The sequence below is a fragment of the Thamnophis sirtalis genome, unplaced genomic scaffold, assembly GCF_051295495.1.
Source record: "Thamnophis sirtalis isolate CommonGarterSnake01/CBP01778 unplaced genomic scaffold, rThaSir2_p1.2 scaffold_9, whole genome shotgun sequence".
NCBI lineage: Eukaryota > Metazoa > Chordata > Lepidosauria > Squamata > Natricidae > Thamnophis > Thamnophis sirtalis.
This window is the reverse complement of record NW_028261389.1, coordinates 44,082,624-44,096,204: the sequence shown is the minus strand read 5'-3', so window position 1 is coordinate 44,096,204 and position 13,581 is coordinate 44,082,624. Positions and strand designations below refer to the sequence as shown.

Sequence of the window (13,581 nt, the reverse complement as noted above, 5' to 3'; positions counted from 1 at the left end):
GTCAACATTTTATCATCAATCTAGCTAGTACTTGATTATGATTTCATGAAATATGCATAGAGCAAATCACCATGAGTATAAACAACACTGGATGAAAGTCTAATGTAAACTGTAATGTTGCTATTCTATTGCATTGGAAAGCAATTGAACTAAAATGTGGTTATGCAAGTAGCAACTTCTGAATAGAAAACAATATTTAAAAGTTTTGTACGCATACCTTAATATCAATCTACCATCAAACCGTAATTTATTAGAAAGCATATTTTCTGTCAGTGCTGACCTAGTCTTAATTCTGTAAGAAACATATATAATATAAGTTACTATGCAAGTAAAATAAGTCATTTTGCATGCCAACTGCTTGTAGAATTTACATGTTCATGAATAGAGTTCAATAGAGTTATCATGAAAAGATACAGCAAAGACAAAACAAATTCTGATTACTGCCACTACAAATAAGCTTAAAATAATATACAGGTTATATATTTCACTGGAACTATAAAATTATGTATATTTTCTCTGCTTATGAGTGGTATCTTCAAGAATCTGAAGACTTTTAAAGTCTTTCTAGCAGATATAATGCTTAATAAAATCTTACTGATGATTCAAACTATGTACTTCAGTACCATTAGCAGTAAAGTTGATTTTATTTATTTAATAAAATATCTGTGTATATGTAATTGCACATAATTCATATTTTCAATAAAATAAGTGATATTTTTACAAAATTAGTCACAGCAATTAATACATTCCTAGAACATTTTAGGAAAACTTAGTTCCTGGTTGCATGAACACACAGTTGAATGGACATTACACAAATATTATATATTAAAATTAAATTATTATTCTAAATGTGTTAAGAAGCAATCACCATTCAGTGTAGCCAGAAAATAAATTAGTGGAATATTACTTATTTATTTAAATTTATATCACTGCCCATCTCAAACTCATGACTATAGGTAACTAATTATTATTATTAAAACAGCAAAAATCCATAAAATCAGTGAAACAAAAATATACACGTAATCTATAGACAAAGTAAAAACAATGCACCAACAAAAATCAACATAACCATTATACGGACTGCACCATACATGTGTATCGCTAGACCCAGTGACAGTATATCTGAAACACTATCCCTGATTAGCTCATTTCTGGGGGGGGGGGGGGAATCACATACCTTAAATAGAGATTCACAGAGAGCATATTAAATTCTAGATGGGAGACTACAATTTTATAAAAACAGATATAAGAACAATTGAACATAGCAAAGCAGTTTAAATTAATGGTCTATTTAATTCTGATACCCAGCTTCCAACCATGATTAATCTATTTCTAACCATGTCTAATCAAATACTAATCTGAAGCACTATGCTGGGCTTTTTCAGAACAATTGGTTTTTAAAAGCATGTTACTTTGATGTCACATGATTAATAACGATTTGACAGTCTTGTCATCTGTGAATTTCAGTTAAGTTGGAATCTATCACATGTAGCAGCTAATTTCATAGGTGAACATCTGAAATATCCACGTTAAGTACAATATTTTAACTATGCAGATCCCCCTTCATTGAGTGTGAGTGGATGATCCCATATTCTAGCAGTAGATTGGGGAAAACCCACTACCTATTTAATTTCATTATAATGCTTCACTTTATAAATTTCTATCAGGTCTTCCTTATTTTCTATTTTTAATTTTTTAAAAATGAATTGTATCCTAGTTGATTAAAATTCTCCAAAGTAACAATAGTTATATTTCAAATTAATTGCATAAAGGCATGAGCTACAAATAATCATAGACCTTCTTGGCTCATGGGAGCAATAGTTGTTTAATTTATTTCATGTCTATAAAATGGGGAGTAATACGTTATAATTTAAAAATGCAGTGAAATACATGAAAGTTTTTTAAAAAGCTGAAAACCATTGTTGGATAAGCATTACTATTACAAAAACAGATTTTATTTAGGTGCACAATCTGAAATTAATGAAAATTCATATTGAAATAATTTTGGGGACATTATCCATAAAGCAATATAGTGTAAGATTTCTTACTTTGTTTCATGTAATGTTCTTTTTCTAAAGCGCAGAGGTGCTGTGCTTAATCCGGGAAGAACAGGATACATCTTATAAATATCTGAATTTCCATTTTGCTCTGGATCGCTTATCACAGCTCTAAAAAATAATAATATGGAACTGGTTTATCAAATTATAAATCTATTTAATGTTTTATTTCAAGTTTAATTATTAATATTTACATGTTAAATAAGTCTTGAACAATCAGAGAAATAGCAATAAAATTACCAATACTTTTCATGTAACATAAAAATGCTTAAATTATCTTATATACATTGCAACTTTTCTAAATTGTACTGATAGGAGTATAAATACACTATACATTAGACTCTTTGTTAGCAATACTCAAGTATTATGAATATTTCAAATTCATATAGATTGTTATCTGTCTCATAAAACCTAACAGAGTTCATAAAAACATTCAAGTGACAGATACTACAAGGCATTTGCACAAATTTGCTTCTAATATAGTAAACACAGGTATCCAGAACACTATGTGATGCTAATGTATGGGGTTACTCATACATTATGATTGTTCAAAATATGAAGTCTAAATATTTTAATGCTAAAGCAGTCCCTTCACCTGTTCTCTTGACCTCAGCCATCTGGGTCTCACTTGAGCCAGCCTAGGGTAGATTCCTGGCAGATTCAGGGAGTAGTGAAAGCATGAGGAAGTGGTCGTCCCAACTGATCTTTCTATTCCTTATCGCTCTCTGGATGCAAGCATTTGACAACTACAAATAGCTTCTGGACAAGGGAGAACGGTAGGGCGTAGCTGTAGATCTGATCTCTCAATAGCTTATGATATTCTTCACAATGTTCTTATGGGCACTGAATTGAGCCACAGAGAAAGATACTGAGTGTTATATCTCTAAAGCTATGCTGGTTCTTCGCCCAAGATTGAGACAGAATGAGATTAGATTGCCAAAACTGGGTTTTTTTGGCTGCACCAGACAAGGATGGTTGAGGCACAATTTTATCATTTCTATTACTATGGTTTTTATTGTTATTGTGAGCCATTTAACAGTTGTGTTTTTAAGTCTTTTAAATAAATCAACAAAATAAATAATCTAGTCACACAATTAACCATATGGACTGTTTTTTCCTTTTGTGTAAGGAAGGATGCAAAAAACGAGTTAAGCAGTTCTGCTTTTTCCCTGCTGCTTGTCACCTTCTTGCCACATTCCCGCATTACTGGATCGATCATTTCTTTGAGTTTTTTCTTGTTTTTTACACGTTGAAAGAAGCGCTTTTTTGTTATTTTTGACTTTTGACACAAACTTTAGTTCATTTTAAGCCTTTGTTTTCCTCATGTCATCTTTGCAGGCATGGGCTCTTTGCTAATAATCTGCTTTAGTTATGTCCCTTTTTTCTTTCAATTTATCAGAGAATTCTTTATGCAGGCATGCTGGCTTTTTTTTTTGAGAACTGTTATTTTTCTTCTTCATTTATATTGTGTTAGACTGGGCTTTTATAATCTCACTTTTCAAAGTTTCCCAAGCTTCTTGGGTTGTTTTCCTCTTAGGGATTCTTATCCATGGAATCCTTACCATGCTTTTTTAAAGTTTATTGAAATTAGCTCTCTTAAATCCCATGACTCTAGTTTGACTTTGTTCTATTGCTTTTGCTTGCATATTATGTTGAATTCCAATATTGGATGATCACTTCCCCACTCCCACCCAAGGATCCTGTAGCTTCAACACCTATCATTTCATCTCTGTTATTGAGAACAAAGTCCAATATGGCTGATCCTCTGGTTCCCTCCTGTACGTTTTGGGAGACAAAGTTGTTTGCTAGGTTTGTCAGGAACCTATTTGATCTTCCAGTTGGTGCAAGGTTTGTCTCTCAGTTGATGTCAGGGAAGTAAAGTCCCCCATTACTACTGTGATGTTTTTCCTACATACCTTAGTTAATTGACTAGTAAAAATTCATCTATTTCCTCTGTTTGGTTGGGTGGCCTGTAGTATATATCTATGGCAATGTCATTCCCCTGCTTCTTTTTCTTATATTGACCCAATATGCATTCAAGATAGTTTTTATCATTGTTGTGCTCTATTTCTGTAGAGATATAGTTATTTCTTATATATAATACAATTCTACCTCCTCTTTTATTTGGTGTGTTTCTTTTAGATAAATTAAATCCCTCTGGCTTTCTATTCCATTTCAAGTAAATCATTTTATTGAGTATAAAGTATTATAAATACAAAATACAAAGTAAAAAGAAAAGTAGTGGGGTGGTGGAAAGGGGAAAGAAAAGTGAGAAAGATAAAAAAGAAAAAGAAAAAAAGATTGACTTCTGACTCTCTCTGTTACAGTAAAATAAGGCATTAACGTCAAATCATAACTTTTTGCTTTTTCACATAAATCTGACCAAGCCATTTCTATAAAGATCTATCAATCTACTTGGTAAAACCCAAAATTCCATTTGTGGGTTTCATCCCACCAAGTTTCCATAATGGCAATAATAAGCAATACTGTTGCCTTTTAATTCTCCTTTATAACCAATTATTTGATCTCAAATTTACTTCCCCAAACAGGTCTCATATTCACTGATCCACTGAATTTTGATGCTCAGAGAACTATAAAGTAAATAAATCAACATACAACAGATGACTTGTGGGAGAAATAGAACAAAGCTTCACAACATATTTAACATCTTTTTTGCTCCCTCCCTCCCCAAATCTGTTTGCTGTTCAGCTACTGTGATATTTCTTGTGAATGGATGCATGATTCTCTGCTCTTCAAATACTGGGTTCAACTATTGTATTAAATAAATAGAGGGATAGAATCAAGATCACGTGAAGTGTTAATACCACTTTATAATGCCTTGATAAGGCCACACTTGGAATACTGCATTCAGTTCTGGTCGCCACGATGTAGAAAATATGTGGAGACTCTAGAAAGAGTGCAGAGAAGAGCAACAAAGATGACTGGGGGACTAAAACATATGAAGAACAAGAAGCAATGGGTAGAAACTAATCAAGGAGAGAAGCAACTCAGAACTGAGGAGAAATTTCCTGACAGTTAGAACAATTAATTAGTGGAACAGCTTGCCTCCAGAAGTTGTGAATGCCCCAACACTGCAAGTCTTTAAGTCTGTCTGAAACGGTATAGGGCTTCCTGCATAGGCAGGAGGTTAGACTAGAAGACCTCCAAGGTCCCTTCCAACTCTGCTATTGTATTGTATTATAACAATGCTATTTGTTTAGGTTTGACCTTGTAAATCAAGTAATTTCAAGTAATATAGTAAATCAACTATATAGATAAGATGACCAGAAGCAACCATAATATTATGAGAAAAAAGAAGCTAGTTTAATGATTCAACAATACAACTTTGTATGTACTTCTGCTTGTTGTGAACCATCTCTTTCAAGGGAAATACATAGCCCTGCTATATATTAGTACTTTTCTAGCTACTTAATTAGCATTTAATTATCTTACCTACACAATTGATCTAACATCACTTGTTCTACCACAGCTTGTTTTTTTCTTTCTGCTGCTACTTCTTCCTGCAAAGTAACCATTGAACAGAATAAAAGAGCCATTTAAATACTTTCAACAGTATTGCTACAAGTGTAATAAACCATAGGATTTAGCACTCTTAAAGCAGCAGTGGGACTGTTGTTTTAAAAATAAAACAGATATAAAACACTACCTTGTTATAAAGGTTTTACAAATAATTAATGCAGAATCTAGGGAAAAAACCAACATTTTTATTGAATTGGGTTTAATGGGTTTAAAGCTACAATATGGGCAGATTACATCAAAAGGAAATTTTAAAAATAGTATTACTTTTGTTTCAAATTGGAGTCAGACTTGTTTGTTTGTTTATTTATTTATTTATCTATCTATCATCTATCTATCTATCATCTATCTATCATCTATCTATCTATCTATCTATCTATCTATCTATCTATCTATCTATCTATCTATCTATCTATCTATCTATCTATCTATCTATCTTGTATGCCGCCCACTCCCGAAGGACTTCGGGCGGCTCACAATAGACAAGGGAAGGGGGAATAAATAGACAAAGTTTATTTAGTTACAGTTTATCCTAAACTGTAACTAAAGTACAATTTACTCATTGTGTAGCTGTTAAAAAGCTCTACCAGGAAACTCAGATTGTAGTCTACCCACATACACAGAAACCCTCTGGTGGAATTTGAGAGTACTTTTCTCTGAAAACCACCTCACAAAGCTTTTTGAAGAGAAATAAGGCATAGCATTATGCACACTGCCTTGCTTTCCTAAATGAAAGGGGGAATATAAATCTAATAAATAAAAAATATTTTAGTATCAATTCAGCCATCAAACCATGCATGAATATTAACATGCTGACATAAAACTGGTTCTATGCCATCTTGACACATATTAAACTCAGAGTTTCAATTGTTTAAATAAAGTTTTGTTTATATTCTTAATGGAAAATAAAAATAGTAAGATAGTAATTACATCCCACATTTATTATTTTTAAAATAATTCAAGTAGGCAAATACCCAATACCCTCCTAATTCCCCTAAAACAACAACAATCCATTGAGGTGGGTTGGGTGAGAGAGAGAGTGACTGGCCCAAAGTCACCCACCTGCCTTTCATGGTTAAAATGGCACTAGAACTCACAATATTCCATTTTCTAGCCTGGAGCCTTAAGCAGCAGACCAGACTGGCTCCATTTCATCTGTGCACAATAAAAAATCATTATCTACAGTATGTACTTAAGCTAGAAGGGCACTAAACCAAGTTATATTGGGTTAATTTTATTTATTTACATTGCTTAACTGTAAAAATATATGTGAATTTTCTAGTACTTTAATTTAGCCTACTAAACTTACAACATCAAATTTTCTTATGCTATGCTGCATAGTATATGGTTTGTTTGTATAACCTTGCTGTAAAAGGGCTTTCTCGTCAAGAACTGTGAATTCATCCACTCTTTGTTTTTCTGGTGGTAAATCCTGCATGGGAACAAAACATAATATTTGGATGAAATAGGTGATGCCAGGGAGTATTCTCACTACTATTTATTTCATTTTAATTCCTTGCTGCTAAAATATGCACAGGAAGTAACCTGTACATATTTCCTATATCTAATATATATATATATATATATATATATATATATATATATATATATATATATATATATATATATATATATATATATATATATATATATATATATATATATATATATCCTATATCTTGAATTTTTGAGAAATTAAAAAGAATTAAAAAGAACGGAGACATTTATAAATCTTGTATACAGCAGCTGTTTCTACTAAAATAAATAGAAACCCATTATGCAAAACATGTTAATGTTATCTCTGACCTTAAAGAAATTGCTGAATATTCACATATCTCAGAAATTACTACAACCACATGGAATCAGCATAGCACACAAGACAACTAAAGTCCTTCAAAACATTCCAAGCAAACCAAAAGACCCAGTAGCCCCTCAAGAAAAAACATAATAATCTACAATATATAGTATAATAACTGCAACAACCACTACGTAAAACAAACAGGCAGAAGACTGGCAGAACGCATCCATGAACACCAATTAGCTGTCAGAAGAGATGCTGAAAACTTTTAGTTTCATAAGATGTGGACAGACTTAACCATAGTTTCAACTGGGAAACTGTTACCATTCTAGAAGACCAAGCCAACTCCTTATCAGTGCAAACTCACAAATCACTAAGGGCAAAAATGAAAACAGCATATTAGCCAAGCAACTATATACAAATTAAAATGCAAAGAAATGGAACATAGAACTATAAAACAAAGAGGGAAATACAATGAGCATCAAAGGGAAAAAATGTAGTTGAATATGCAGAGGTTGGAAAAAGCAGAATTGGGGGGGGATGGGGGGGACTTAACACTTACATTCGTCCATAATAAAAATCTATTCACTGTTTAGATTGTCCTTATTATACCTTACACCCTACATTTGCTTTAGTGAAGCTAATCTCCATACAGTGTTTTAGATAGATTTGTTATGCTGGGGTAATATATGAATGTTACCTTTTTTTCAGCTATCTTGCATGGAAGTTCATGAAACAGGTTATTATTTATTTTCTTTTTTGCAGCTCTCTGAGAATACTGCTTATAGCCCTCTTTCATTTCTGTTTCATATTGCTGATATTTCAGCTTGTATATGTCTGCTGGGAGTGGCAGATTTTCTGGTATTGTTTTTTGCTCCTTTGAAGAAAGCTGCAAATAAATAATTAGAACAGTAATAACGGTATAATCAATTGAATGGAATCAAACATAACATTTAAATATTTATCAATTGTCCAACTCAAGATTGTTCAGATTTGCAGAGATGCTAGATATAACTGCAAATCTAAAGCAAAAAAAATTGAAAATATGAAGTTACATTTTTACTAATAGGATTTGTTACAGAGTAGTAGAACAAATATACACATATCATCACCATCATTACAAAAAAAAATCGTATTTGTTATTTTAAAATGTGATTCATTTTACTTCTTAAATTATTTACCTCAATTTTCTTCAGGTCATGTCTCCTTGCTGCCTATACAATAAAAAGGGAAGAAAATACATATTACAATATTCTTTTTTTAAAAAAAAAATCATTATTTAAACTAATTAACAAAATCTGATATGTTTTAATAATGAAGAAAAAATCAGAATATCTTAATTCTGGAATTAGCAACATTAATCACAAATCATATATTTGTATTTAAAAGTAAGCCCTATTATACAGGAGAAAGTATTTCTAGGTAAGAATAACAGAACTATAGGGCAAAATACAATTCTAACATGCTGGCTGTGATTCAGAACTAAGCAGGTAGCAACATTTCCATTTTTAAATTCTGGTATCAAAATCGAGTAATCTAAGAGAAGGAAGTTGTGGACCATTTTCATTCTGCCTGTTCACCCAGATATAATATCATAATAAATGGGTCTTTCAAATAATGGCTCCTCTTAACCATGCTTATAAGAGGCTTGATACTTTTTATGGCAGACAGAGTTTCAAAATAGGATTCTGAAAATGATAACTAAAATCACGCTATACAAAATATTATTTAAAACTGAAGGATTTTTTTTTAAAAAAATCAGTATATTTCAGTTATTTTCACTAATAAAAATTCCAAAGAATGGTAACCGGTATTTCAAAATAAACAAATTAGATACTCCAATACACAAAATGCTTATACAACTGTCATATGACTCAAAAATTTGAAGTTTAAGAGCACCAAATAGAGCACAAGTTGAATCTATCCTATTTAATTTAAGGCCCTAACAGATCCCACAGCAATAGAATCAATCTCTTTTTTCTCACAGTATTTTCTAATTTTTACTATCTTATCTGCTTAGGAATTCTGAAGATATGAGAATGTATGCATTATTCTGTGATCATGTAACTCTGTTGAATATTATCTTTCCTAAAACAATGCTAATCATTTTAACTACAGTGATTCAGTTGTTACATACATTTAGATGAGATTTGTTTCTGGAAGAGTTATGTTTGAAAATACCTCCTTCAATAAGCCAACTTACCTGTTCTATGTTATGATATTGTGTGTGAGTACTTTGAGTGCCCCTCCTAAAAGATGAAGATACACGTGGAGGGCCAGTGTAAGGTCGTACACCATTGTACAGTGAGCCATTATCTCCATCCTAAAACATAAGACACATTTATTTCTCTGTAATCAAATAAACTGGACTTTCTTAGTTTTTTCTTGAAAATGTTTTGCTTCTCATCCAAGAAGCTTCTTCAGTTCTGAAGGTTCTTGGATGAGAAGCGAAACATTTTCAAGAAAAAACTAAGGAAGCCCACTTGTCTTTTGAAAAGCATCTTTGGGACAACTGTGACATGGACAACTGAGATTCTCCACAGACATGTAATCAAATAAGCTTGTCTAAAAAATTCAGAAATTTCATATTATTGAGATGATAGAAACAGATCCTAGTAACCCAGCACCAGTACAGATAGCAAATAACTTAAGGAATTTTCTTGCTCAGATTTGCTACTCATCAGTATTATTTTTATGTGTAAAGAATTTAAAAACAAATCAAACATATATAATGGACACCAGATAACTGTATCTAATTAACTCTGAAATTAAAGAATTATTTGGTTTTTCTTTGTTTTTGATTCCCTTTACTTTGAGTTAAAACCAAGATGAAATCTGGGAGGTATATTATGGACTTGTGTGCCATGTCAAATAAATACACAGATAAGTAAAATGCCACATACAGGTAGTCCTTGACTTACAACAGTTCAGTTAGTGACTGTTTGAAGTTACAACAGCATTGAAAAAGTGACATTGCAGCATCTTCATGGTCACATGATCAAAATTCAGACACTTGGCAACTGACTCATATTTATGATGTCCTGGGCTCATGTGATCACCTTCTGTAACCTTCAATATCAATGGGAAAGCTAAGTCCCTTAACAACGATGTTACTAACTTAACAATTGCAGGGATACACTTAACAATTGTGGCAAGAAAAATAAAATGAGCAAAACTCACTTAACAAATGTTTCACTTAAGCAACAGAAATGCTAAGGTTAATTGTGGTCGTAAGTTGAGGAATACCTGTATAAAGAATAGCAATGATCGGAAAATTTTAAATAATTATAATTAATAATAATGTATTAAATGTATATGCTGCCTACTGTAGTCCACATAAGTTAGACTAATACTATGGGTTTTGTAGTACTGTTGCACTGTCAAACTAATATGGGTTTACCTTCTTTAATTTAGTTTACATTTTGAGCATAAGAATGGAATGCTAAAGTTTTCCCTTAGCAACCAACTTGCTGAAAACTAACTGAAAAATAAGAACTTTCTCAGGCTGAATAACAAAAGCCTTTTTTTTTAACTGAGCATGTTAAGAAATTTCAGCTTAGGTGAAATTGTATTTTTTTTCAAAATGGACTCTATGAGACTCATGATATGTTTTTCCATGCTAACATTTTACTTCTTTAATACTTTAATACAATGCTCTTTTCTATTGCTATGCTCACATATTATCGGATATCTTGATTTCTATGATGTAACTGGACAGATGATCATTTCTGAACCAATCAACTTTTACTTAGAAGTTCTTTGTTGCACTAACTATAAAAAGTAAATATAAACCATTTTTCAAGACCCTCCATTTTATAGGGGGAGCCCTCTTTAGTACTCTAAAACGTTTAAATGATCCTCTGACTTGGCTGCTTATTAGAGAAAGTAAGCCAAGGTAGAACCTACAGCCAGATTTGGTCATCACTATGAAATTAGAGTGAAAACAAGCAGCGATTGCCAATTTGTCCTAAATTAGGCCTTATTATACTTAGCAATTATTTTTCCATAGTCTGGAATTTAATCACCTGCTTTGTTTTCACAATGCATAGTATTTGCTATACACTTGTCTAGCTTTTGTAAATTAACAATAAGAAGATAAAAGAAAATGAGTTTTTCACTTATTAAATCACTAACTGCTAAATATAGCTGCAGATAAACTTCCTTTAAAAAATTGATATAAATCCAGGAAAATTAGCAAATGAAAAGAAAATAAAAGCTAACGTAGACCATGAAAACTGGTTTCATTTCTGTTCCAGTGTTTGTATTCAAACAACTGTCATATTTAATATTTGCATATTTTTAAATAATATCAAAAAAAAGCCAAATAGCTATTACCTCATCTTCTGAATCTCCCAACTTTCCCAAGTCAAGACATGGCACACTATGGAGAATTAGAAATTTAAAATTATAATACTTCCCTGGTTTTTAGATGTCACACATCTTTTTCCTTCAAAGTAAGGTTGCTGATTTTTGAAAATGGATTAAAAATCAGCAAGTCAAAATCATCCATTTCTATTCTCACAATTAATTGATAACAGAGGGGTTGATTATTATCATACAAACCATCTTCCATTTATATCATTTGATTACAAAAAATATTTATATCACATTTGAGTTCTTTCTGAACTTAATTAAGAAAGAAACATATAGAACACAATTAATTTGTAGCATTAGATAGATTCATGTGAAACAGATTGAGAGATTACCAATTAATTACAATCTTAAAATGGAGAATTACTAATGTATAATATTAATTAGGAATCAACTCTAGTATTCTACCTTTGCAATTTTCCTAAATTCTCTAGCACATAATTTGAAAGATGCCAATACCTGATACAAACATCAACAGGAACAATATACCCCTATATTTGCATGCATAAAACTTTTAGTCCCACCCAAAACTTTCCCAAACATCTTTAAGTATATTTTCGATAAATATATTTATTAGGTTTGTGCAAAATTGTTTCACACATGTGCAAATATATTTATAAACTTTACATACAAAACTCTAAAATAATAGTATTTTATTCTAATAGAACTAAACATTATACTGTTGTTATTTCTTAATCCATGAACATTAATTATCTATATTGCTAAATAAGTAAAATAATAACAATTATTAAATTATTTTTTTGCTGGCCATCTCAATGTAGAGCTACTCTACATGGCTTACAAAAATAAAAATTGGAGAAATGAAAAGGAAATTTAACCAAAGCAAAAGTAAAATAAGAGAACAATAAAATAAAAGAAGAAAAAATACATCAATAGGAGTAGCTAAAAATAGATGAGCAAGTAAGAATACTGTATATGCTGCTTTGTTACCAGAAGAAAGATGAGATATAAAAGTAAAAATACATTTGAGGAATTCTAATATTAATCACTTTTATTTTCAAATCATTGTATCTAGACAGCCATAGAACTTCATGCATACAGAAGCAAAGGAATGCCAATTTTTGCTAATCTCTCTTTGAAATCTGCTACTTAAAATTAATATTAGCACATGAACAATGTGACATTAGAGTTAAAAAATACTGAAATTTCAGTCTGCTTAAATATTTTAAAACACAGAACTTTCAGCTATTGAAACCTTTAATGAAGCTAGACAATTTCTGAATCTGACACTACCACTCACCAGTCAGCAATTCCATCAGTGAAATATTTGACAAGATTTATAAAGCATAATTATGATTTGATATCACAACACAAGACACTTCTTTCTTTGCACTATCATCTCTTCTCAGCTGTCTGCCAAACAAAATGTGACATTCCTAGATCAGAACATTTTAAGGGGAAAAAGTGTTTCTTGATCTGTTTGATTTGTTTCATATTAGTATTCTATTATACTATCATATTTGCAAAGACAGTTTTTAAAAGGAAAATACTTACTCGGCTGGTCGAGGACCATGGCTTAATCTTGTGTTTGGCCTCCAACCCTGAAAAAAGAATACAAAGCTTTTGTTTGCTTGTTTTGTTTGTTTTCATGTTCCTCCATACTCAATGAAAGTGTGAACATAAATAAGAATCAATTATTAAAAGAAACAAAGAAATACAATAAGAATAGTAGTTTAATTCAGGGGAAATCCAAGGGAATGGAAACTAGGATTTTAAAAGAATTTTGGTCAGTTCTGTGGTACTTTATGGAATAACAAGTTTATCTATCAAAAGTTACTTTATTTATTTATTTCAAAC

General features: G+C 31.4%; 1 protein-coding gene across 4 annotated transcripts in view; it reads right to left on the bottom strand.

Annotated features, from left to right (window-relative positions):
* CAPS2 (calcyphosine 2) overlaps positions 1 to 13,581 on the bottom strand; it is a 32,518-nt gene that overhangs the window by 15,898 nt on the left and 3,039 nt on the right. For 3 of the 4 annotated variants that reach the window (XM_087723426.1, XM_087723427.1, XM_087723425.1), the window contains exons 3-11: positions 13,279 to 13,325; positions 11,728 to 11,773; positions 9,596 to 9,715; positions 8,574 to 8,606; positions 8,093 to 8,281; positions 6,904 to 7,026; positions 5,511 to 5,578; positions 2,049 to 2,168; positions 218 to 292 (exon numbers count right to left, since the gene is read on the bottom strand). In XM_087723426.1, coding sequence (XP_087579552.1) covers positions 218 to 292; positions 2,049 to 2,168; positions 5,511 to 5,578; positions 6,904 to 7,026; positions 8,093 to 8,281; positions 8,574 to 8,606; positions 9,596 to 9,715; positions 11,728 to 11,773; positions 13,279 to 13,325 — 821 coding nt within the window. The remainder of the gene's footprint in view (positions 1 to 217; positions 293 to 2,048; positions 2,169 to 5,510; positions 5,579 to 6,903; positions 7,027 to 8,092; positions 8,282 to 8,573; positions 8,607 to 9,595; positions 9,716 to 11,727; positions 11,774 to 13,278; positions 13,326 to 13,581) is intronic. The other variant, XM_087723428.1, reaches the window with a different exon arrangement.